Source organism: Taeniopygia guttata, chromosome 1 (assembly GCF_048771995.1).
Source record: "Taeniopygia guttata chromosome 1, bTaeGut7.mat, whole genome shotgun sequence".
NCBI lineage: Eukaryota > Metazoa > Chordata > Aves > Passeriformes > Estrildidae > Taeniopygia > Taeniopygia guttata.
The window spans coordinates 96,833,371-96,859,643 of NC_133024.1; the positions used below are offsets into that span (position 1 = coordinate 96,833,371).

The 26,273-nt window shown below is 42.9% G+C and overlaps 1 protein-coding gene across 1 annotated transcript; it reads left to right on the forward strand.

The window, feature by feature from the left end:
• Positions 1-716: 716 nt before the first annotated feature.
• Positions 717-6,670, forward strand: LOC100224152 (uncharacterized). The gene is made up of 4 exons (XM_030280808.4): positions 717-833; positions 2,339-3,592; positions 6,078-6,125; positions 6,212-6,670. The coding sequence occupies exons 1-3, from the start codon at positions 717-719 to the stop codon at positions 6,084-6,086; spliced, it is 1,380 nt and encodes a 459-aa protein (XP_030136668.4). The 3' UTR covers positions 6,087-6,125; positions 6,212-6,670.
• The last annotated feature ends 19,603 nt before the right edge of the window (positions 6,671-26,273 follow it).

Sequence of the window (26,273 nt, forward strand, 5' to 3'; positions counted from 1 at the left end):
GTAGCAACACTAAATGAAGTGCAGGCAAAGCATTCTTATTTCCACCTGCCTCAGCCCAGGTATTACTTATTGCCCAGTTGGTTTTCTTCATGAAAGACTCCATGAAAAATTATAGTTTTCATGAGACAGACCTGGAGAATCAGAGCTGTAATTCAAAGAGTGAATGTATCATATGTATAGAGATGCTCCATGCAGACAACTTTGCTACTGGTCTTAGCTGCTGTTTGCATCTTTCAGGCGAAACAGCAACTTACTGATTATTTTTAAGGTTTCTGTCCATTATCACTATGAACTGCATTATTGTGAGACCTGGCATTGTCTTCCTGAAATAGGCTTGAGCTCTTAGTGGGCATGGTACAAGCACAGTACAAAAACACAGTCCTAATTCCCAAATTTTACTGATAACTTCCAGCTGCAAGATACTGTCCAGGCAGCCATATCTGCAGAGGATTAGTGATATGATACTAGTTGATCTGATGCTGCTAGCCCTTCCTTTCTGAGGCAAAACACTGGAACAGGCTGCCCAAGGAAGTAGTGGAGGCACTGTCCCTGGAGGAATTTAAAAAAAACCTGTAGAAGTAGCATTAAATGATTTCTACTTATGCTTTCATTGCCTTGACCTTCACCATAAAATCTCCCAGCCCTTTGTGCATCAAGGTGAAAAAACCTGTAAATAGCAGAAAAGGACCAAGTAGGGGATCTTTTCTCGAGGAGTCATGGCCCAGTCAAGTCTCAGGAACCGGCGGGGGGTGAATCTGAGGGTGTTCAAAGAGCTGGATGATGTCACTGGAAGGTCACTTTTTATATTTGAAAGGCCATCAAAATTTGGAGAAGTACCTAATGGTTTGGAAAAGGCTAGATGTTGCACCTGTCTTCAAAAAAAAGCAAGGACTATCCCAGCTACTACAGACTGGTGGCTTCACTTTAGGAAAATCACAAAAGCAAGTTCTCTTGGAAGCCATTTCTGGGCACATAGAGGAGAAAAATGTGACTGGAAGGGTAATGTGATTACCAAGGGTAATCATTAGTATTGGAACAGGTTGTGGAATCCCTATCACTGATGGTTTTCAAGATCTAACTGAAGAAAGCACTAAGCAATCTTGTCTTAGTTTTTGCCCTTCTGTGACCAGGAGGCTGGAGTATAGAACCCTTGAGGTTCCCTCTAACTTGAATCACTTTCTGGTTCTAAACAAATACTAATTTTGAAGCAAAGTCAAGAAAACCTTAACCATCAGAAAATTTTCAGAGACTTTGTGTCTGAAGGCATATAGGCATTTACCTTTGTGTCTATAGGCATTTGCCTATAACCTGACTTAATAACAAGTGTGTTACATGGTTAAGTTTTAGAGAAACTATGGTCCTATTTTTATTTTAACAATGTCTGGTTTTATTAATGCCCCATTAAACTGAAATTGGAAGGAGATACTGTCACCTGTTTTGGTTTAATTTAAAAAAATAATTTTTTATCAAAATGAGAGTGTATTCATCTCAAGAATTAAACAAAGCCTGTTTTGTTCAGACTTCTGAAAAATCCCTGAAAATACGGGCGATTTGGAAAATAGTAACTTTTTGTTATTCTAATTATTTCCTTAGAATGTATTAAAAATTTTTTAAAAACCCAAAGCCATTCTTTTACCTTACATTTTTCTTACAGATTAATTCCTAACCTTGTCATTCCTGGGATTTGATTTTTTTTTTTTTTGGACAAAAAGACTTTTATCTAAAATATATCTCTTCCAATCTTCCTGTGAAAATGAAAGAAAAGGTTGGGTTGTTTTTTTACAGAACTTTTGTCTTTATTGCAGTGGAATTGATCTAGGAACATTTCAGCACAGCACTCAAGGCTGCTCCTCCAGAAGAGAGAGTGCTACAGAAGGGTTTGTGGAACCAGCTCTGGAGTGGGATGCATAAGTCCACACAAGGAGCCAGCACCCAGCTTTTACTCTAGTAGGGTTCAACCTTCACCCCACTGGTGACTTACTCAGTGCTTAGCTAGGAAAGCTGAATTTGTGTGACAGCACCCAAAAATAATTTAAAGTAAGCCATTTTCTGAAAAGAGGAAAAGAGGCTTATTTATACTGGAAGGGAGAAGTAATGTAATGCCATTACTCCTGAAAACGTTTGCTATACTGAAGCAATAATAATGCCATCGGGGCGCCTACTGCATATCCTTACAGAAGTCATATATACAGCGAGCAAATCAATAGATAAATCGCATATATAACTAAATGTGGTGTACATATTTGTAAATGTGTGTGTATATACATAGATACGTTTAGATACACATATGTGTATAGAGCATCTCTATACCGCAGTATCGAGGGTTATTTTTTGAGAGAGAGAGAGCGAGTGTCGCGCTCCCCGCGCCGCCACCCCGGCATCTCGGCCCCGCTCCCGGGGAGCGCCGAACGCGGGCGGGGCCGGGGCGGCTCCGGGCTCCGGCCCCGCCCCCGCGGCGCGCGCCGCCCGAGCCGCCGTGCCGATGCCACGTGGGAGGCGGCGGAGCCGCCGCCGCCGCCGGGCCGGAGTCGCGGCCCCTCTAACGCTGGGGACGGCGCTCGCCGGCCGCCGCGAGGAGGGGAGGTCGCGGAGCCCCCGGGACCGCACCGGCATCGCCGAGACCCGATGGGTGCTCGGCGCGGTGGCGCCCGGCTCGCGGCTCGGCCTCCCGGGCCTAGAGGCGCTGGCGGCGGCGGCCGGGCCTAGGGGCGGCTCTCCGCCCTGGGCGGCGCCGTCGCTGCTGCAGGTGCCGGCGGCGGCCCAGCCGGCCCCGCGGCGGGACGGCAGCGACCTGCCCGCCGGCGCGCCCGCCGCCCTGGCCGTGCTGCGCCTTCAGCCCGGCGCCGAGGGCTCGGCGCGGGCGGCGGCGGCCGGGGCCGCGCCGCGCCTGCGGACCGTCTACGTGAACCCGCGCTGGCTGGAGCGCCAGGCCGCGCTGGGGGCGGCGGCGGCGGCGGCGGCTGCCAGCCCCTGCGCCGAGGCGGCAGCGGCGAGCGGCGCGGCCGGGGCCCCGGCCCCGGTCCCGGCTCCGGCCCCGGCCCCGGCTCCGGCGGCTCCGGCGGCGGCAGCAGCGGCGGGGCAGGGCGAGGCCGAGGCGGCGGCCACCCCCTACGTGGGGCTGCGGCGGCCGCTTGGCTACAAGCTGGCCAAGGCCACCAAGGAGCGCATCTGGCGGGGGGAGTTCATTGACCTGTTTTCCTTGCTCCACACAGAGCTGGCCCCCGAGCACGGCCCGCGCCCGGGGGACACGCTGGACCAGTGGGTCTCGGCCTTCCTGGTGTACGCCAGCGTGCTGTGCGAGAAGCACCCGGCGCGCTGCGGAGCCATGTTCAAGTACCTGGACACCATCCGCAAGCTGCACGCCACCTACGGGGGCACCTCCTGGATGAACTACGATGAGGATTTCCGACGGCGGGCGGCCAAGAACCCCTCACTGCCCTGGGGCGACGTGGACTTGGACCTGTGGATGAAGTGGATGGCGCCCCTCAAGTCGCTCGTCCCCAGGCGCCCGCGTGCTGAGAGCGAGAGACAGGCCTCCCCGGCCCAGCCGCCACCGCCGGGCCAGAGCCCCAAGCAGGAGGACACAAGCCAGGTGTGATGGGCCGATGGCCGCGTGTTTCTCTGCTCCGCTGGCTGGGCATGGTGCTCCCTCGGATGGGAAGAGGAGAAAGGGGCAGTTGGGGTGCCCTTGTGTTGGCCGGCAGCTCTCATTTCATGGCACTGACCCTTTGCTCGTGTTGACCATAGGGACACGGTATCATGGGTGTTCAGCTGGCCACTCTGAGAGGTGTGCACGTGGATGGATGCTCTGAGCAAATGTTTGAGCATTTATTGCTCCAGACACCAGAAAATGGGAACCCCACTAATTCCTTCTTCTGGTGTATTTTTGCATTTTCCGGAAGACATTAGAAGAAAGATGTTCTGTGGTTTTGTTCTTTTCCTCTGAGTTGTCTTTAAAAAAAACAACTTTCTCAGCAATACAGTTATCTGTATGTAAGGCAAAGAGTACAGACTATTCTGTTACTATGGGAGCGTGTGGGCAGTTGCAGGCGGCATGAGATGGCAAAAAATTAATATGAATAAAGATAAACTTCAATAAGAATGGCCACAGTGTGCAAATTTACCGTGATTTGAAAATGAAACCTGTTTTGGGGCTTACTAGATTTAATCCACAAGTTGGAGCCTGTTTTATGGGAAAAGATGATGAGTGTGATTAGGAGAAGTAGGGAGGATTTTGTGTACTTGGTTTGCTTTCAGTACAGGCATCACTGTATGAGTTGGTATAACCTGTGGTGGATGCCAGGAGGTTTAGCCTTTCTCCTGCCTGAGGCATGATGCTGAGCTCTGCAGCTACAGCGGCCTGCCTGTCTATATTAGAGGTTGTGGTGCTTCTCTCAGACTGGTGACTGCAGTCTGCCAAATCCGCCAAATCCCCAGCACAGAAAATGCTGAATGTTGAGTTTCATGCTAGCTGAATGAGGACAGAGAGATTCTGTTATATTGGCTATGTGTATTTGTAACCTTTTTTTTTTTTTTTTTTTTTTGTTTGCACCTATAGAAAGAATCTTTGCCTTCCAGAATAATTTTTGTTGCTTTGTCAGATGCTGTGATTGCTTGGGATTGCCAGCACAGAGAGACTAAGTTCTTTGACTCATGTTAGCCTGGTCCCTTTTCAGGGCATCTGAAAGTGCTTGGTGTATCACACCAAGTCTTGCCTTTGGTACTTATCAAAAGTAATTTCTCTAGGCCAACCTGTGACAAAGGGAGCAAACACCAGGCAGTAAGATAGATAAATCCAGGCCTGTTGGCCTTGCACCATCTGTGGTTCATGCTCTGTGTTCTTCAATTTTTTCTGATATGTCTGTTTACATTTCTCTATTCTCAAGGTGAACAGCTCAGTCCTTGTTTTCCTACAGATCTTATGTGTGCACCAGATGGGCAATGGCTTATAGCTTTCATCTCATTTGAGACTGGACCTTCAGCTTGTCATGTTAACCACTCTTGTAACTTCTTCCACAGCAGCTGGTCTGTCACTGCTGAGCTTTGCTTGGTTGTCTGCTGAGGCACCAGGGGTCTTGATCCCATTTGATTCCATGGAAATTTCCTAGTTTATTTTTATCAATAGCATTGATGTATTTTTCCCCTAGAAAGTGTGTAAAGAAAAAATAAACATGTTTATTTTAACTCCTAAAAATACCAAAAGTCTGATGTTTGTAAAATGACTAGTACTTTAGCAGCACAATGAAAAAGTGAAACTTGTGCAATTAATTGTTGTGGTTTCAGCCACTTTTCTGTTATTAGAGCAGTTTTTAACTGGTAGCATATAGTCTCTTACAACTGTTCCAAAATGTCCTTAGATGAAGCTATGGTTTAGGCAGCTGTCAAATGTCGATGAGGCCTACGATAAAACATGAGTTTATCATTGGCAAGGTCGCAGCAAGGAAATATTTTTTTACACGTGACCTTTGTGTTTCCCCATATCTCCCCAGCTCCTTGCAAGCTCTCTTTATATTGTATAAAACTACTTCAGCAAAATACGATGTGGTATCACACTTGGACAAAAGAACTGGAGAATTAAAATGGGAGAGAATAGCCTTTTATGGGCTTAAGACTTTGGACAGAATCTAAGCTTTTCCACATTCATGCTATCAAGAGGAAGAGGAGGTGTTTTACAAAAACCTTTTTTACCAGGCTGTTGGTTTGAAATTATTTTCTTTTTGTAGTTTTGAGGGATAGCGTTAGGCAGCCTGACTGGATTTTATTTCCCCTTTTAGTCCACGACTCGTTGAATATCAGCATCATTTAGTTTAGTGCCTGTATCTCTAATTCTGCATTTCCACAGATGATTAAACAGTAAAAATTAAGTCGAAGCATACAAAATGCTGTGTCTGAAGACAGCTGTCCTTTCTAAGGCACTGGTGAAGACTGTAACTTTGTGTTACATGGAAAGAACAATGTGAGAAATCCTAGTTTTAGTTGGAGTGCAGTAATTGGCGCATATGTAGGATAGCTGAGATTCATTCCTGCAAGTTTATGTCTGTGTGTATAACTTCAGACAACTCTCTTTTTTTCCCCAGACTCCATGAAAAGAGAAGACCAATTGGGATGGGAGTCAGACTAAGTGGGTGAGTTTATTTCTAAAACTTAATAACTTTGTATGGTAAATATTTACAGATTTGTTAAATACAGAATTTCTTATTGGTGCCAACAGCCTGACTCCGTTGGTGTTTAAGGAGCTCTGGTATTCTAGTGCATTCTTTTACCTCTGCTTCTGTTGCGTTGCAAGCTGTGCTAGAGAAGACGTAGGAAGTTCATTTTACCCAATCAGCAATTGTAACAATGGACTACCAACCTGCAGAGCAAGCCAGTTTGCTGGAAAACAGGAATTCCTGCAGCGCAGCACTTGTCACAGACTACCCAAAGAGGGCAAAGATTCAGGAAGGTGAATAAATTGAACACTGGTTGAATGAGGTCAGGAACACTCTCCCGGAGGAGAATCCTGCCCTAAAATACTGCTTTGAAAGTAAAAGCCAATTTAATGCGCAGATTAAACCTTCTCATTTGACCAAACTTCTGTGCAATCCTGGATCTTTGCAGATCACAACCGGACACTTCAAAACCCTGTGTATTATATTTGTTTAAAAAAAATAAATCATAACTTGTCTTGTTACAGCTGTTACTTTTGCCATTTCATTGAGAGAGTAGCTGCAACATAAATGTGTATTTGACTCAGAAAAGTATCATACACTCGGGATAATAACTCAGGTTGTCAACAGAATTATTCTGTGAGGCTCAGTATCCTCTCTCCATTGTTCTGCATTAACCATAGCTGTCATTGCCAGATAGCCCAATTGTGCATTACAAAATTCTTTGTCAATTATAATGATTGACCTAAGTTATAATTTTGTTTTTCTAGTAGAATACTTAAAAATTCTGACCATCAGACTAGACCTTTGTAGTCCGGTGTTCATGAAAATCTTTTTCATTGATTAACAGTTTTCATTCTGCATCTCTGTTTTGTTTTCTTCTCCTTTTTCCTTGCATACTAAGGGGTATAGTTAAGGTAATACTATGATTCAATAATGCTCGTGATGGTAAGGGTTTGCCTTTAGTTGTTTCAGGAAAAAGCTGCCATTATCTCCTCTCCCTCTCTCAATATTTCCAATAATATGCATAACATAAAGTGTTTGTAAATTGATATCAAACTGTTTGTGACTTCACCTAAATAAATTTTTATATTTAAATACTATTCTTAATCTTACCGGGTTTTTTCCTCCCTTGTTCTTGTATTGCCATTTTGCTTTTGTATTCACTTTTTTTCATCACCTGACTTTTTGCGCAATTTCTGGTTTTCAGTTATTAAAGCACAACTGTATTTTAACTAACAAGTGAAAATAAATCAACCTTTGGAATTTTCTTCCAATATTTTGCATAAAGACTTCATAATGTAGCTTTAGTTGTCGCAGCTTCTTCATCTGCCAGTTTTTGAGACAGTAATAGTACATATCAGGCCTTGAAAATGAAATAACTTCTGTATTAAAATACCAGTATCTTAATGGTCTCCAAACTGAAACTGTTCTAGTGAATGCTGAGATTCCTGCATTTGATACAGTAGAATATAGAGCACTTTTACATGTTACAAAAGTACTTTTTGTTTTCAAGAAGGTGCTTATGCTCAATCATCTGACCACTCGTACTATTTTTCCCTTGCCCTCCTGTTTTAAGAAATCAGAACTTGGTTACTTTCTGGTCTGTGTGTGTTTGTTACCATCATTGCTATATGAACCACATGGCTGCTGCATCACTTCAGGCTTGCTGCATCACTGCAAGGTTTAATCTGCCTGAGCAAGTGCTGTAGGGTCAGGATTTGGGGAGAGTTCTGGAAGGAGGTACATGTGGAGTGAGGAAGGGTGAGCAAAAACTGCTCTCATCTGTCTCCCTGATGAATTATGCAAGTGTGGGTCTTTAGAACGTACAGACTCAGAGCAGCAAAGCAGCAGGTTTTGGTTTTTGTGTCTGCTTTGGGAGCAGCATAGCCAGCTGGAGTCTAAAGTGCTTCCTAATATTCTTTGCTGAGTTCTTCTGCCAAGAATGTTTTGGGTTTGTTTGTTACTCTCTCCAGCTTTCATACAGTCTGGTGCCCTTCCTGGCACTGTTGCCGCCCAGTCTCCTGCTTGCTACTGGCTCTGGGTTGGACCACCCTGTCTTCCCTATCTGCTGTAGAGGATTGTCAGAGCTTTACCTTGCTCTCCAGTGTTAGTGGCTGCTTTAAAGTCACTGCCTGCTTTCTTAATGAAGTTTTGTTTCATCTTATTGGCAGTGGTGTTTTTGCAGCATGTGGGACCTACTCTGCTGTTTTTCTTCTTCTGAGCCACCTTGTAATCTCACTGTGGTACTTGTGCATCCTTGCTTTAGGGTTTATTGTTGTATGTGTGCTTTGCCTCTCATTGCTGTGCTGTAAGATTCTGCAGGAAATTTCCTCCTACACTAGTTTCTCATTAAAATGTTTGACTTCAAGGTGTTTCTTCAAGTTTCAGCAGTTAAGTTACTGCATGGGTTTGCCGCTGTCCTTGACACTGGGGATAACCCTTTAACTAGGTGCTGTGTGAGGATAGAGCACACACTTGAAGAGGGGTCTGGGATTGAACCATGTTACTCTGGGACTAACTGTGGCCTGCAGTGAAAACCAGTGATACACACAAGTTATTTTTCTATAAATACTATTTCTGTAAGTGCTATTTCATAGCATGGAGCGATGTCTTTGGTATAGTTGCAATTTCTTATGCGTTGCTCAAAAGATTTTGAGCATTTGTACAACGGTGATGCAGAGCTTTTCACTAAGACTGATGAAATTTCCAGTTGGGAATATCTGTGAAGTGTTTGGGAATTGATTAGTTTGGGAGGACCAGCAGCTTATAGAAAAACAGCTTTTTCTCAGCTAACTAGAATTAAGGGGCATACTTTTGAGGAGAAATTTCAAATAAGTTTATTTTTAGGGATTTCTAACAGGATAACTTTTTTTCCCCCACAGATGTGCTTTTTCATGTACTGGATTTATATGCATTGTTATGGCAAAGAACAGATCAAAACTAGTGCAGTGTGATTCTGGCAGCACAAAACAAGTTGCAACATAGGGATAAGACTAAAATACATAGGTCTTTAATTAAGCTGACGTGCTTGCGGAGTTCAGACTTGAGCTGTAGCAGAAGTAGAATCAAATATATGGGATTTCTAACTTCCACCTGTGTGCAGCAGGTCAGTTTGAGGTATTTGAGGCATCTGAAAAAACATGGCTGTTACTGCTCTTCTGGCCTTATTAGTGCAATTATGTGTCTTTAAATACAAGGTGACAGAAGAATGTTATGCAATGCATGTGAGGTAGCCTGTTGCATCTTCAGTTGAGCAAAATTACTTCTGATCTCTGATGAGATCTTCTCAGTGTGACTTCCAATTTAAGCTTCAAACATTGCTCTCCCATCTTCTGCTGTCTTGAATCATCTTACCAACTTGGTTATCTTCCTTATAAAAATCTGGTGAGCACAGCAGACATCTTCTGAGGGCAGCATCTGATCAGCCTGTATGTATGGAGCCTTTCGCTACATGTGGGTAGTTCTGCCAAGTTGTACGGTCTAGCATGAAGGAAGTCAGTGTGTCTAAGTGTGGCTGGGTAGAGAGCACACAGGAGGCTGCCCAGCTACCTGCAAGGCTTGTGTGGTTTTGAGAAGCCAGTGGCATTGGCAGCATTTTTTCCTATCCACTCCTCTGGTAAAATCAACCCTAAAAGCCCCAGAGACTGTTGTAACCATTGAGGGAAGGGATGTGACTCAGTTCTAACTACCATAGTGTTGATGGAACTGTTGCCTGGTGAAGTTACCAAACTTCTTTTCAGGTCATAGGCTTAACAGGGACTGCAGCAATTAATGGTGTCTGTGGGAGTGCTTTTGGTAACTCTTCCTATGAAGAGATTACATCTCTGAAAACTTGGCTGGAGAAACAATAAAGATCTTACTTTCCCCTCTTGTTTTGGTACTCAGGTTTGGTTTTTACCCTATCATGAAGTTTAGCATACACAATAAAGGACATTTTGATCTATAAAATTTTATGGGTCCAGCACTTACTTTTTTTTCTTCACCTGGGAATCTAATCAAAACCACTTGGCTTTGGTGCAGTTTAGCAGTTTACTGGACAATCAGGTAAAGACCAGCAGAGATTTAAATAGCAGGAACATGTTTACAATATCTTACTATTTATAAACTTGAAAGAATTCAATAAGTACTTTTACCTTTTTTGGTGGTTGTAACGCTTTCTTTACTTTAAAGAATACTTTATTTTCTGCAATGTCTCAGTGCACTGTTGCTGTGTCAATATTTCCAACGCAGCAGGGGACTGTTTACATAAAAACACCAAAGTGTTTTCTTTAGATTTTTTAATTGCAAACATTTGCATCCATAAAAGCATTTGCATTAAATTTGGGTAGCTTTTTTTTTATTCTGTTCAAAGCTAAACTTGGATCATAGTCAGTTTCCAGATTTTTTTCTTTTCTGAACTATGCAATGTGAACATTTTATCTGAACCTACATCAGCAGGTGTAGAAGATTCCACCTGCCACTTCAAATGGCAGTTCCAATGATCTGAAGTCAGGAGTGGTTGTTTAAAAACAGCTACATTGCTTACACTGGCTGCAGTGTAAGTGCTTTTGATATAAGTACCATCTACATTGCTGATACTCAGTGTCCATAAATGCCCTCTGTTACCCCAAATATGAGGTTACATGAAGGTTGTGGGCAGTAGAGTGGTGCTGCTGGTTAGTGGGACTGCTTAGTTAATAATCTGCAAGACAACTTGGTGGCAGAGGACCTGGACTGTGTGTCCAGGAGTAGATGTTCGTAGCATAAACAGGGACATGGCATGTCTTTGAAATGTGTAACATGAGCTAAGAGTTCAAGCCTCCTCTGCCTAAACTTCCCACCTTGCACTTGGGCATTCTGGCATGTGTTCCACCATACCTGCCTAGGCTCAGCTCCTGGGTTTTTTTCACTTTGTAACAGTGAAATAACATTGATGGTGTTCGGAGCAAAGAAATACCACCAGGGCAGGCAGATGGTTCCCTGCTGTGTACATCTCCCTGGGATGGTCTGTGCAGTGCTAAGGGAAAATATTGTTTTCCCTATATTTTAGCTGTGGAATGATACAAGCACTTAACAGAGGTGCTGGGATTACAAATGTTAGCAAGTCCACACTAGCAATAATAAAATAAGGTCAGTTTGAGGTGGGGAAATCTCTGAGGGTGCCTTTGCTCAGGGCATGCAGGTGTGTGTCTTGCTGCACTTGGTGTGACTGGGTGGACTTGGAAGCAATAGAGTTCTTGAAGTGGTATTGGATTGGGATAAGCATTTAATTTTCTTTTCCTGTGTCATTTTCCTTGTCCTTTCTCCCTCATCAGCACTCTTCTCAAGCGGTATATGACCTTGTTATTGAATACTGGTAGATAAAAGGAGAAATCTCACTACCATTACATGGGATTGCTGGGAGAAATGAGTGAGTTTACACCTGTAAGATCATGAAGTTTTTCCAGGAGCAGCACAAAAAACTTGGTGATATTCAAAGGCAAAAATCAGTGACTTTGAGGATACCCAGTCTGTCATTCATTTTCCCATTGACAAAAAGAAGATGCAGCTTTGTGCTTTAGTATGGCAAATGGAAAATGTTTGGGCAGAATATTTCAGTGAGGTTTGGTTGCAGAAGTAAATTACATGTGCATCAGTACTGCTGCAGGTGCTCTGTGTTCTGTGAGCAGAAAAAGGAGCCCTGGCCAGTAGGTGAAGCTGATCAGGCTGCCATTGATGCTGACCCACCAAGCTTGAGAACATTTTATGGATCTGATTACAGAACTGTGGAGTCCAAGGAGGGACTTTAAAAGACTACTCTTCTTCTCATGCCTTAGCGTGCTTTAAAAAAAAACCCAAACAACAGAAAACCACACAGCCACAAAGTACTTTCATTGTATGACTGGAATATAGTTGCAAATGCTATCTGAGAGGACAGTTGGTGGTACCTGATACGCACCATTTCCTACCATGCATTTTCTGTTTGAAACATTTTGATTACCTGCAAATGAAATTGAGTATAATTGAATTTTTCAGTATTATTAGAGAACAATACAATTTACCTGTGTGTTAAGATAAAATGGTTTTTACTTTTGTTAGCAAGAATTTAAAAACATGTTGGATTTGTTTGGGGTTTTTTGTCAGCGCACAAAGCATTGAAAACAAACCCTTAGCATGTTACAACACTGTTGCACTGCTGAGAACAGCACAAGTTGTTCACAGACCTGTGTTGCCCAGAGGTATAAATAATCTCAGTTGGTCTCCATCAAATGGGGAGGAATGGATAAACACATCCTTTACCTGCCTCTTGTATGAGGTTAATACAGAGTGCTTCCCCAAATGGAGAATCTGAGAACTAGACCTTGGGTCACCTGCTTCCCCACTGGCTCACAGCATCAAAGCTGCTGGGCTGGGATACACAGTGCCTTTTCACTTCTCTTGATCTCTCCAGCCCACAGTCCCAGAATGAGCAGTTTCTGCAGAGCATGGGAACAAAGAAACTCTTCCCTTTTCTGTTACTCCGCCCCCCTCTCTTCTCTCCTTGTTCTGCAGCTTCAGTCTGACACCTTGTTCTCTGAAGCTCCTGCAAGACAGGCTGTAACTGAGAAACAGAAACGGCTGAGATGTTTACTGTTGAGTGTAAGAAAAGTGCAATGCTACTTAGCTTTCCTAAGTCTGGGAATTGTTTGTTATAGCCTGGTTAATGTCTCCCAGTGGTAGAGGACCAGAAAAGGTAAACCTACTTATTGCTGTGACTTGTGTTGCCCAGGAGAGTACCACAGCATGCCCTGTATATCAAATGGCATGAGCATGGGAAGATTTGGCTGTGGTAGGAGGTAAAAATTACTTGACAGATGTGTTCTGGTAAGATGGCTTACTCTGTGGCTTAGCCTGGCAAGCCAAAGGAAAGTAAAGTATGTCTTAATTCTCTTTCAAAATGCAGAAGTTACTTTCTTGAGAGGATGTTGTTGCCTTGAGCATGTGTGCCTTTTTGATGTAGAGTGTTTTAAAAGTAAGGATGCAAGTGAAGGCCCTGTCAAGCAAGAACTGAAAGCTTTGAAATGTTTGCTGTATATGCTTCATCTGTGACTTTGCTCAAGACTACTGGCAATTAAATTTACTGATGTATTCATATTTTAATGCCTGTGAAGTTGCACCACAGGTTTACAGTGTCATTATTGATTAATTATTTTATGCACAGCAATCAAAGGACCTAATCTTCTGATTTGTCTCCTTCCTCCTCCCCCCTCCTCCTTCCCTGTTCCCCCTATCCCAGTCTGTGGGAGAGATGTCACTGTGAAAAGAAGAGCAATTTCAGGCATCGAGGTGAAGGCTGGACTGACTTAGGGAGCTTCAGAGAGTGCCATTTACCTGATGTTCTCCTCTCTGTTGCTGCACCCCTTGAAAACAGGCAGGACTAGAGGAAAAGAGTTAGAAGCACCCAGGTGGGTCAGTGAGGAGGAGTGAGCCCTTTGAGATAGGTAAGATTGGGAGAGTTGTCAATATTTAATAACTTTCACCTATGGTGTCCATTCTAAGGATTTGGTGAAGAAGGAAATGCACCCACCTATGCTAGTACTTACACAGAGCTCCAGAAAAGGGGTGAAGTTTGGGGCTGGCTTTAGATTCCCTGCTTTCCCTCCTTGTCTGTTGCCATGCTTGCTGTGGAGGCTTTGGCAGGAGGAAGGGATCAGTTCACCACCCCTGTTCCTCTTGACACCTGGGCTTGTGGAGTTCCTAGTGGTGCTGGAACAGTTGGTGCTGCTGGGAGAGGTGGGTGAGCTGTGGCTGAGGGCTGGTGGGAACAGTAGAGGAAATGACATGGTGCTGTGCCAGGGCTGCACAACAACTGCCGGAGCTCATCATGCTTATGGAAGCAGAAATTCAGTTGATGTCTAGAAAAGATGAGTTTGGCAAATTTGTATGTAAGCATTGGAAATTGTAACTACAGAGCCACAGGAGGCTGGAGAAAACATAGTCTACTCAGGGAAAACAGTAAATTAGGGGAAATATTCTATTTTGAGGCCTCTTTCAGGCAGTAAGGAAACAGCAGAGTCTGTGTGACTTTGTTGTGTGTCATGTCAAGTACAGTCAATACTGAGTCATAAATTATAGAGGTGCATTGTATAGATAAATTGTTGAATTTATAGGTGGCATATGAATATTTGTTTTGTTTCCTGTGTTGTTTCCTATTGCAGTTTCTATTCCAGTCTTTGGTCCTGGAATTACTTTTTTTCTTTTTTTTTTTTTTTTTGGACTAGGAGTTCCCAGGGGCAGTCAGTGGCAATGCCCTGAGTAGAAACTCTTTAGAGCTCTCTTAGATACATTCATGATTTACCTTCCATGTGTGCTCCTTTGCTTTTGTAGGCTGGATTTCACCTCCTGTTGTAAGTGTAGATTTCTAGGGCCCTTGGCAATTTCTCAGCGATTCCTTTAAAGATGATGACTCAGCCCACAAATTTCCAAATATCCCAGAGATCCTTCTAACTTCTTCTGAATGAAGGTGCTTCCAACTTCTCTAAATACCTCTGCTAGGTTGTGGGTAAGAGAAGCTCAACTTCTGTGTGTGTCTTTGACTTTATTTTGTTCCTGTCTTGTCTCTTGTCCTCTGACACACTGTGCAGTTCTTTACAGTGCAAGTTTTACTTCTCATGTTTATAAAACAAAGCTTAGCCACCTGACCTAGGATGCAGCATTATGTCAAAGAAATATCATTCAGCCCATTTTGTTCAAAGTGAAGCTGCTCCTACTGCAGCTATATAAAAATTACTCCATTTTTGTCAACAGATGAGCCTCTTATATTCAGCACACTCACATACATTTATTTATTTCCAGTTTTCCAATTTAACGTATTCATTGTTGAAGATGTTATTTTAACAGGTTGTGGCATCAGAAAAGTTGTTTCTTCCAGAAAAAAGCAATTTCTATAAAACAGAAAAGGTCCTGAAAACCCATCTCAATTATTATAAGATGTTTTCTTTCTCTTTACTCCCTGAAAGGAAAATTGATTCATCTAGTAATTTGCACAGAAATTCCTCCCACTTTACTGCAAAGCCCTAGAAGTACATTTTAACAATTTTTTTCATGCACTTTTTACTGCATAAAGGTGTATGTGATAACAAAACATGAGTCTTGGCTTTTACATTAATGAAGATGACCTACAATACCAGTGGGATATTTCAAAACATTTTTAAAACAGAAATTAAAATAATTTCTCTCTTTACTTAGAAGATAAACAAATTATGTGAACCAATTTCTGAGACTATATTTGTAGCACTGTCTTTAGTTTCTATTTTGGTGGTCTGGCTTGGAGCTAGACTTTTTTTTGTTAACTTGGAATTTTTCTGGCACATTGCAAAAATGGTTCTATTTTATTATTATGAACATTTTGCAAAATCTTTCAGAGTAGACTTTTCTAAGTTAACCAACACCTGTGCCGTTATTTTCTACTTCTTAGAAAACCACAGCTGAAAGGAGCAATTAAAAAATTGATTGCTGCTTTAAACTTGGAATTTAAGATGTATTTAACACAAATAAGCTCTCATTTCAGGATTGCTTGATGCAGCTGTTTCCCCTGTCAATGTTAATTATACTTTTGGGTATGTGTGGACTGTAGGATCTGGCGCTTAGGGATTTAGAAATCGTGGGTTCTCATACAAGTGGTTCCAGATGGGTGGATTTTTTCTTTGGAGACTCCTGGGCCTTCCCAAGACATAACTTGTACCAGCCAGTCCACACTTGCAATACAACGCCTCTTGAGAGTCATTTGGTGTAGCTGGGCTGCATTGTGCTTAGAAAAACTGCACTGAATTGCTCTCATCCAGGTTTGCAAAGCAGATTAATACTAGGCCTTACCAATATCAATATAAAAAGAAATAAATGAATGATCATGGAGGTGACTCTCTGCATACTCCCTGACTTCCACTGTCACTGCAGGAGCAGGGAGGTGCTCTGTGCAGAGACAACTGAGCTGATCCTGGCGTCAGGTGCCACAGAGCTGTGGCAGCATCCTGGGGATGTGGGTCCTGGCACGTCCCAGTCCCTGCTCACTATAAACAGTGTCCCCAGCAGGAGCACAAAGGAGGCAAGCTGCTGCTCACCTGTGGCTTTTGGGCAAGGCAGATGTCCACCTCTGTAGCGTGAGGTACAGAGCTAGGATATTCTCAAAGCAGTCTAAGCGTAAGAGAGCACTGAACCCAAGTCACACTAGTCCCAGCCGTGGCAATGACTAAACCTGCATGTGACTGAGCTGTGAGCTACTGTACAGGATGCCAAAGCATTTTGCCTGCCTACCATTACTCTCCTTCTCCCCAAAATATAAAGCTAAGTTTATATAAATGTAAAACTCTCATACACAAATACCAAGTGGATTTCGTTTACAAGTTTTAAATAACTGTCAATGGTCTAAGCATAATAAATAAATAAATAAATGGCTATATGTGTCTGTTTTATTCAAAGCCACATCTGCAATTCAAAAATGTTCATTGGAGCCATCAGACTTTCCCCAGCTCTCAAGCAGAGACAGAATCTTCTGTTGGGAAGTCAGCTGCCTCAGGTGATGCACTACTCATGGGTGTGTTACATCTGTTAACTGCAACAGCAGTCCGTGTCTGAAACTTGGGGTGTTTGGGGGGCTCAGCTGCCATCTCACAAGTGCATCACAAGGCTTGTCACATAAAATCAAGGCACCTCCAATTGGACCAACTTGGGCAAGCAGCATAAGGACAGAAAATTTGATCACAAACAGTTGTAAGACAGTGTCATTTGGTTGCTCTCTTGGTGTTCATCATTCTTATATCCCAGGAAAAGTTCCCACCATAAAAAAAAAAGAAGTCTTAAAACAGGAAGAAACTTCACATGCACAGGCTTGATATCCACAAAGTTTAAATGTAAACTTTTATTTCCTGGGCAGTAAGAATTTTCAGTATCCTCCTGAGGCATTTATAGTCTTTTCATTCTTTCAGCAGACTATAGAGCAAATAACAAATGAGTACTTTGATTTTTACCAACTCCTGGTAGTCGGCCTGTTTACATAATGCAGAAATTATTACACAAATTGTTGTTCTGGCTGGAGGAGTAAGTTCTAACACATAGCAGCTATTTAGTAGGGAGAATTTGTTCTGGAGACAACCATGTGTCCTGGGAAAGGGATGATAACAGATAAACAAAATAAATGAACATTTGGAATGGAAATGGTGAGATAGTTGCGGCCCAAAGTGGAAAGCAAGAATTCAAGTGTATTTCTTCTCATGCATGTGCAGAAGTTTGGTATCTTGAATCAAAAAGAAAGAACACACATGCATTCTTTCCAGTGACTGCATGCTCACATCCAGCTAACATTTGCAATTTCAGTCTAAGCAGGAATACTGTAACAAGTCCTAGCAAACCAACAGACAATATATTGCAGTGGTTAATTTGATGTATTGTTAGTCTTTTTTTGTTCCCACTACATTTAGATACTCATTGTTTTCAGCTTGAAAATTTAAGAAGGTGTGAGCTCTGCTTTTGATTAGCTATGTAGACCCATCCCACAGTGCATCACTAATTGGTAAGATTTTAATATCATAAAAGCTGGATTGAGTTACAGCATTAGCAATGGATTCATCCTCCTTTGCATCGATTACAGGTCAGCTGAGGATTTCGCTGGTGTGAGAAGATGTATGGCTGATGTGAATCAGCAAAGCTGGCCCTGCACTGCACTCATCTGGCCCCCTGCCAGCATCAGAGCTGTGCCTGCTTGAAAAAGCAAGAGGTCACCCTCCGTGCACTGCTGAAATATGCCTGTTGTTGGCAGGAGGGTCCCTGCTGCAGAGCAGTGAATTTCAGCGCAGTCCTCAGGATCAGCCTGGCAGCAGCTTACGGGTATGAAGGCACTTTGTCATTCTCCTCAAGACGTGCTGAACAAATTCTTAGCCAAGCAGTGGAAATGAGGCATGTTTCCAAGTCGTGTCAGTGAGTTCCAGGGAAGTGCTTGTCAGTAACTCTGTGTGTGCTCCCCCTCTGCCTTGCTAAGAGATGTGTTTCAGCCTCTCCTGGAGAGGGATGAACTTTATCAGCTTGCGAAGTACCTGCAACTGCTCTGGCTGAGCCTCAAACTGATTTTTCAGCTTCTTAAACAAACCGAGAGATTAAAAGAAAAAGCACTCTCAGTTTGTTTAAGCTGAATTTTTGTTCTGAAAAAATAAATATTTCCTTTTATGTAAAAGAATTATGGAGAATGTTGTAGGGGGTAAAAAAGACACAACTATTTCCTACTGATGAGGAAAAGACAGTAATTTGAGAAGGCATCTTTCAAGGATGCCGTTTGCTCTTTGTCAATACATACATAAAATACAGATTTATTAAATCTGATCTATTCCTCTTCTAAAGTTTCCTTTGAGCTTTCTCTTTTCACATAGTCACTATGCTGTTTCTTCCTGCCTCTAATTGATCCCTCCTTTAATTTTTAAAAATTCTTTTTACTGTTAATTTGATTAAAAACAGCACTGTGAAGGTATTTTTCCTTGCCTTAACCACTGGGACCTTCACCATGTACCCAGTTTCCCACAACTGTCTCCTCCTATTGTATGCCAGAACCTCTCTACACCCGATCTCCCCATACCACCATCCTCTGCCTCTCTTGCTTTGCCCAGGTCTCTGCATGTCTTCCCACCTGGTCTTTCTTCACACTTTGGAGTGCCATCAAGGTGCCTCTCAATCTCAGCTGGTCCTCATGCTTGCCCACACTGTGTCCCTCCCCAGGCCCACACCCCAGTCCCCACTGGCTTCCCTGACACCTGCATTTGCTTTCCCAAGTCTTTCCAATTAGAAGATTCTCGTGTTCCTCCTGATGTTTTATTTTCCATCTCACCCACTGACATTCCTAAGCAGCGTGGGATCTGGGTGAAAACAGGGCTTTGGTTTTGCAATAAATAAATAAATAAATAAAATCACAGAGGTAAAATGGCACACAGTGGGAGTAAGGATGACAGATGAAGCAAATTACAGAACCACATAATGGGTAAGGTTGGAAGCAACCACAGTGGGTCATCAGCTCCAGCCTCCCTGCTCAAGTGGAGTCATCCTGGAACATGGCATAGGATTGAGTCCAGACAGTTCTGGAATATCTCCAGTGAAGAAGACTCCATAGCCACTTTGAGCAATCTGTTCCAGTCCTCAGTCAGTGCACAGCAGGACAGTTCTTCACCTTCAGGTGTGTTGTATTGTGTTTTTATATTTCTGTGACAGTTCTGTAATGGTTTGCCCCTCCATCCCCCATTTTCTCCCAATGGTTGCCCCCGAGTTTCCCCGCCCTTCCTCAGTGCCAATCACCCTGACAATGCTCAGTCACTTCCCCCGCTCCTCCCTGTTACCCACTCGGCTCCCCATCCCATTCTTCCCGAATCTTCTACCCTGGGCGTGGAGGGATTGGATGAGAGCCCAGGGTCCCTCCTTTAAGTTTCCCCCATTGGTTTTTGTATCTCTATCCTTTCACCTTCCACTCCCCCGAATCCCCCATTGGTCAATGTCAATGGGCGTTCCCTTCCCCTTGTTACCGCCCCAGTATTTAAGATGTTGTAAAATCCTTGAGGCCACTTTGGCTGCTGGATTCTCCGTAGCTCCGTGCATTTGGGAGCCTGGATTAAACCCGAAACTGTTCCCAGCCTTGAGTCGACTCCCTTATCTCCTCGGATGCCGCCTCTCCTCCAAACAAGGCAGGCAGTGTGACTTCTGCCTCAGCCGCTCCCCGACTCTCCTGGAGACACAGGGCAGTGACCCCGCAGTTGGCCGTGCCTCTGCCGGGCAGGGGAAGCCAGGGGGCTTCTGTGAGAACCCCGGGATTGATTCAGGGGTCTCATGTGGTGGTAAAGTCTCTCCTCCAACCCGTGCTTCCAAAGAAAAACTCCGCAGCCTCTTGTTGTTTGGTCTCAAGGCAGTTTATTGCTAGTTATCTAAAAGATTGTCTTTGCCCGCTGCGGCTGCTTTGGTCAGCGGCCCAGGCAGAGGCACACACTCTCCTGACACCCTCACTGCCTGGTGTCTTCATCTTCTCTCCCCCGCCCAGGGCTGCTTCTATCTTTTATATAATATATTACGTATTATATGTTCAGATTTTCCCCAATACCTACTATTTATGTTACAACCTCTAAACCAATGCATGAGTGCCAACATCACCAAGAACATGGAGGCAAGGAAGAAGAAGGAGGAAGAATAGGATCAGGCCCACTTTCCTCCATCTTAGAACTTCTGACCCCCCTGTACAAAGTAAAACCCCCCTGTACAGGTGTTAAAACTTCCCTGTACAATACTAAAAAATTTTTCCCTCTAATTTGTAATTACTTCTACTATACCATCTAGCCCTCTGTGACCGCTTGTTCCACCTTCAAAGTTGGTAACTCATTCCATGGCTCAAACTCAAAATCACAGCTGTTTTCAGCTGCTTGCCGGGGTCTAAAATGCTTCTGACCAAGGCCTGGAACCTCTGAAAATGTCTGAGGGACATTTTGAGTTCCGACAGGCTTCAGATTAGCACAGCGGCACAAGTGGAGCTTTCTGTGCATCAGATTCTGCCCGTTGCCTCTTGTCCTATTGCTCAGCACCACTGAGAAGAACCTGGCTCTGTCCTCTTGACACCTCCCTGCAGATACTAACAGACATAAATGAGATTCCCCTCTCAGTAATCTCCAGGCTGAACAGACCCAGCTTCCCCAGCTCTTCCTCCCAACAGAGATGCTCTTAATCATTTTTGTTGCCCTCCAGTGGATCCAAGTTCAGGAGTTCCATCTTGTACTGAGGAGCCCAGAACTGGAGACAGCACTCCACATGTGGCCTCACTAGGACTGAGTAAAGGAGCAGGATCACCTCCCTCGATCTGCTGGCAGTGCTCTTCCTAATGCACCCCAGGATCCCACTGGCCTTCTTGGCCACCAGGGCACACTGCTGGCTCATGGACAGATGGTTGTCCACCAGCGCCCCCAGATCCTTCTCCACAGAGCTGCTTTCCAGCAGATCAGCCCCCCACCCTGTACTGAAGCAGGGGGTAATCTTAAATTTTGCAGCCAATTTTTGTTAATTGGTACTGTCATCACTCAATAATCTCTTTTTTCAGTGTGTCCTATATGCCCATAATGCTACCTAAATTGTCGTAATTGTTCCCCTTCCATTTCCAACCCTTCAGGTCTATAGCTGCCATATTCCAGGGAAGCATAGAATGCAGGAACTCAAAGGAAATGCCAGAAATGCCTGCTGACTGTTTTTTCCAACTATTCCCACAACAACCTACATCCCTTTTTTGTGGCTTCAGCAGGTCACACTGTGAGTCTGCAGCCAGCACATGTGTGTGTAAGCAGGTGAATGATTATCTGGAGAGATGAGGCAATGCAATGCGAAACCTCCCTGACTCCGTGACCTCCTTGATAAGACCAGCCCCACTCAGCATGACAGGTGCACTCCTTTTGGAAGACAAGGCAGAGAAACATCTTGGGAATATTCTACAGGTCTGGAAAGGTTTGAGGCACAGCTTTGTGTGTAGCTTTTATTTTTTACTCCAGTCACAAGCCTTGTCATGGGTATGACTTCAGGAAAGGGCTGTGGTCAAGAGAATTAGAAGTGCATTCAGGTTTGCTACTAGGAAAATAAACCAGCAGCAGCCTGTGGTAACTGGGCATTGTAATTAAGACAGGTGAAAACTAAAACCACATTGAAACTCTCCCATAATTTGAGGTCTTTCAAATCCCAAACTACACCTAATTTTTGTAGCTTAAGCAGCTACTGCTGTTAGATGGCTTAGCTATCAGTGTTAGCCTGAGGTCACCTTTGAGTCAGGGATGATGTTATGACCAGTATCATACCACATGTTCTTTCCCTGCTGTCCCCAGGACTAATGTATGAGCAAGTCAATAACTACACTGAAGATTACTTTCAAGAACTCCAAAAATAAATAATTTTTAAAAATTAGCTAAGATATTCCACTGCTAAATATAAAATGTACTGCTCCTCATTTGTGGCAAATTCACTTCTATAATATACTAAATGAGATTAAGTCAAAATCATTATCTTGAAAAATGAAGCATTCTTTTAAAACCTATTAAGGTCCCCAGTCTGTTTCAACCTGGAGGAAGCAAGGCATATAAGAGACTGATTTGATCCAAAGCCATCTGACTTCAGAGAGTTTTCCTTATTTTTGGATTAGGTTCTCCCATAAAAAGTGACATAAGTAATGATAATGGATACAGAAGTTGAATTACTGGATCACCCGACAGCACAAATTTCCTATCAGATGTGAACACCTCTGCATTATGCCAAGTCAGAGTGAAAAATATGTTAGGTATGTTGATTTCTTGCCAGGTACAGGAGAACAAACAATACCACAGCCAAAAGAAAATGTTATAATACCTTATATAATATCTTCCATATAGCTTATATAATAAGAATTCAAACAGCCTGTGTAAGTCTAGGACATACCTCCTACATGCATTTTTTTGAACCAGTATGAACCAGCAGAGTGAGTTTGCCCAGCACCTTGCAATTTGTATCTATTAGATAGGGTATGAAACACCCTAAATAATCATGTCAAACCCCAGCTATTTCAAACAAAATTTCAATCTTACAAGCATAGTCATGTAGCTGAAAACAGAAAACACACACATGGTCAGGGGAACCCCTCATGCTCAGAATTAAGTAATTAGCTGAGAAGTTGCACAAAAAGGACATTAATCCATGACTTCCACATTTCAGTTTGGCGATAAACCTGGTAATGTTTAGCTAATACCCCAGAGATCATTCCAGGCGGGAAGGATATCTTTCCACCCTCAGCTGGAAATATTAAACAAGAAGTTTTCTGTGTGGTGGGATCCAAACAGTGCTGCTTTAACCTATTTGTGCAATCTCTGCAGCTGGGGTTCTCAAGAGGTTCATGTACCAGAGGTCCAGAGGCTCTCAGTGGTATCAGAGGCACACTTTGCACCTGAATATATGAAAAGGGCACATCCTAGAAAAGTGTTTCCCTGTTGTTAAAATACGAAGTGCTGTTCATTCCCTTACATGGCTCTTTATAGAAGAAGCCAAATATCAGGAAGCTTGTTTGCATTAACCTCCACAGGAATCAAGGATCCCTTTGCAAATTATTCGCACCAAAAATCATCTATTTGAAAAATGCTATCCTATAACACCATGAAAAAAAAACAATCCGAAGTTCTGGAAATATAACAGCATGCTTAAATGGCACAGCTAACAACACAGAAGCATGCCAGGCTGAGGGTGAATATTCTGGAAGTTGTACTTTGGGCTCTATTCAGCCCTATTAATTGAGAGTCTTGCAGAAAGTTTTACTATCTTCCCAAATTTCTTTGAGATCACTACTAAAGGAAATATAGGCGGTGATGTAACCACAGCATGTCTTTCAAAAGATCAGATACTTAATTTTGCTTAAACAGAAAATGCATCCTGAGGAAGAGAGGAGATTTATTTTCATAATAGGGTGGAAAACATAATCATCTGTCTCCAGAGAGGCTATAAACTGTTGGCAGTAAACATTTAACAAATACAATGTAATCTGGTAAGCAGTTTAGTGCTGTGTCTTTACTCTGAAATTGTCTGTATGAATTCAGAGCAGAACTCCATTAACACCTGGCACACGAGCTATGGCCAGGCAATGCCAAGCTGGAGTGAAGGCATTTTCATACCTGTTACTGCATCCATGCCAAGAGCACACAGAGCTTTCCTGAAATGCTGAAAACTAACTACTGCATAAGGAAAAAAACATTGCCACAAAGAAGTGCCAGAAAGGAGAGGAGAAAGCTCTAGTTATCCATCAGGTCCTGTTTCCCTGCACAAGACGGGGCTCGGCAGCGGCCACGTGCTGGGAGTGCCACAGTGCCCACAGTCAGCGGTGAAATATTGCAGTACCCTCAGCTGGCCTGTTAGGAGATGAATGGGCTTCAGTCCCTCCCTGGAAGTAAACTATAACAATACATAGTATATTTTAAGTTGGAAAGACTCTCTGTATCCTTTTGTAACTCACCCATATTTAGATTTCACTTCAAGACATCCTTAAAGTGTGGGAGATGGCCATAAAGCAACCAGATGAAGTGTTTTCCTTTCCTCAGACTGTGTTTAGCATTGGAACGACAAGTTACATTACTGTGGAGTAAGGATTGTGTTTATTTATGCACCAAAACACAGTCAGTATCCAAGAGTATTTGAGTTTCTTTTTCAGGCTTTAAATAACCATTTTCACATCTGTCATTTTTCTGGAACTCAATCAGTAAAATGTCTTTCAGTTTTCATTTTTAAGTTCATGTTCTGTATATAGACCATATATATCTTAACATTTTGTGCTCTGACTATATGATTTTCTATAGACATAAGTCAGTTTTCTTGTGTTTCCTTTTCAAGAGATATTTAAAACTTTCTCAGAAACTATTTTCTAGTCCTTGATATTCTCAGATATGTATGAAATATAAATTTATGCCACTTTCAGTAGTCAAGACTATTCTTAGTATACATGATCCAAAGAAGTTTGGACATTACATGAGTAGCCTGATATAAACAATTGCATACAACAAATAAATTAAGTAGAAATATAAAAAAATAACAGTGTCATGTAATGTGATTTAGTTTACACAGAAATCTAAGTGCAAAATGTCATACTTTGGATGCCAAATACTGTTATAATATTGCATAAAATTAAGCCACTTACTCCAAGTAGCTTCTCTATAATCCCGACATCCTGTCTTTCCAATATCAGCACTGGAAAGAACAATATTCTAGGCTATTGGAGTGATCCACTTCATAGCTTAATCAGCCTCTCTCAGCTCTCCTCCTATGTTATGCACAATCCGAGAAGACCCAAGACTCATCTCAGCACCCACTGCCCAAGAAGATTTCAGCCAGCACCAGTTCTCCTGGGTTTGCAGGGTTTGTCATGAGCTCCCAAAACAGCCCTTATCTGATACTTGATGAAGATGAATCCCACAGCCCTCCCCAGGACCCCTGAGCACTGAGATGCTGGGCATCACAAGAGCAGGACCAGGGCTGAGGGCCTCTGCTTCTCTGGGGCTTGAAGGCCTCTGGCTTGCCAGCCACCTTTAGTCGTTCTTAACTGGGACATGCAAGGAAAATAAGCATAACACATCTTATAGTCTTGCTGGCTGACTCCAAGTTATCTATTTATTTTTTCCTAGTTGGCTGTCAAGAAGATCACCATTAAAGATTTTCACATTTTCTCCAGACTTGGGGTCACTGTTTTTGACAAGTTTTATCCCGGCCTTGGGCTACTGACTGTATACTGACTGTAATTCCCCTTTCACCCCATCACAGTATAGTATGTACCAAATACAGCTTTACTGAAGGGGTAAACTACTTGTGATTGATTTAATTAGGACATTAACGTGTCCTTTAATGTCCTGTCTCCCCTACAGTTGGGGCATTAGCCTCAAATCTGTTCTTCTGCCCTCAGGAGCCCAAGAGGGTCCCTGGAGAAACCATGTACATAAACAGGGATGATGTTTACCTCTTGACTTTGGGTGTGACAAAGCAGGGACCTTCAGTGTTGTCACACTGAAGTAGCTACTAATATTTCACCATGTGTTAATACTCTTTGCTGAATAGGAATGGAGTTCAGCTTGTACTTCATTCCCAACACAACAGAGACTTTCAAACATGGGCTAATCATGTGTTTTGCTGAATTTTCAGCCTCCAGCAAAACTACCAAAGAACACAGGCGAGCTCACCATCTGAGAAGCCTTCCTTCTTCCTCCTTCCAGGGTGCATTACCTCTGTTTACTTGTATTTGCAAATGGTAAAAAAAATAAATTGCACTGTGTGTTCTTTAGTTGAACCATTCTTCCCTGGGAAAGGCTGGTTAGTCCATAGCACACCAAGTAATACTGGAAGGCAGAAATGACAAGAAAGAACAAAGACACATTCATTTAGCACAAAATAAATATGTTGAGAAAGGAATTACTCAAGGCTTGAAAGAATATAAACCCACATTTTTAATTATTTATGTAACAGTGACAGCAGCCTGAATAATCAACAAGAGGAAGTAATTGCTTTAAATTAGCATAAACTACATGCTCAATTTTACTAATAAAAGAGAGTGGGAACATTTATATTACTAGATTTTTAATAATAAATCTTATATCTAAAAATGAGTGAAAGAAAAAAATCAAAAATTCATGTTAA

Coding starts and splice junctions, on each gene's coding strand:
- LOC100224152 (XM_030280808.4), top strand. CDS start 717: ATGGCCCAGTCAAGTCTCAGGAACCGGCGGGGGGTGAATCTGAGGGTG. Junction 834..2,338: donor GGCCATCAAAATTTGGAGAA/GTACCTAATGGT, acceptor ATTTTTTGAGAG/AGAGAGAGCGAGTGTCGCGC.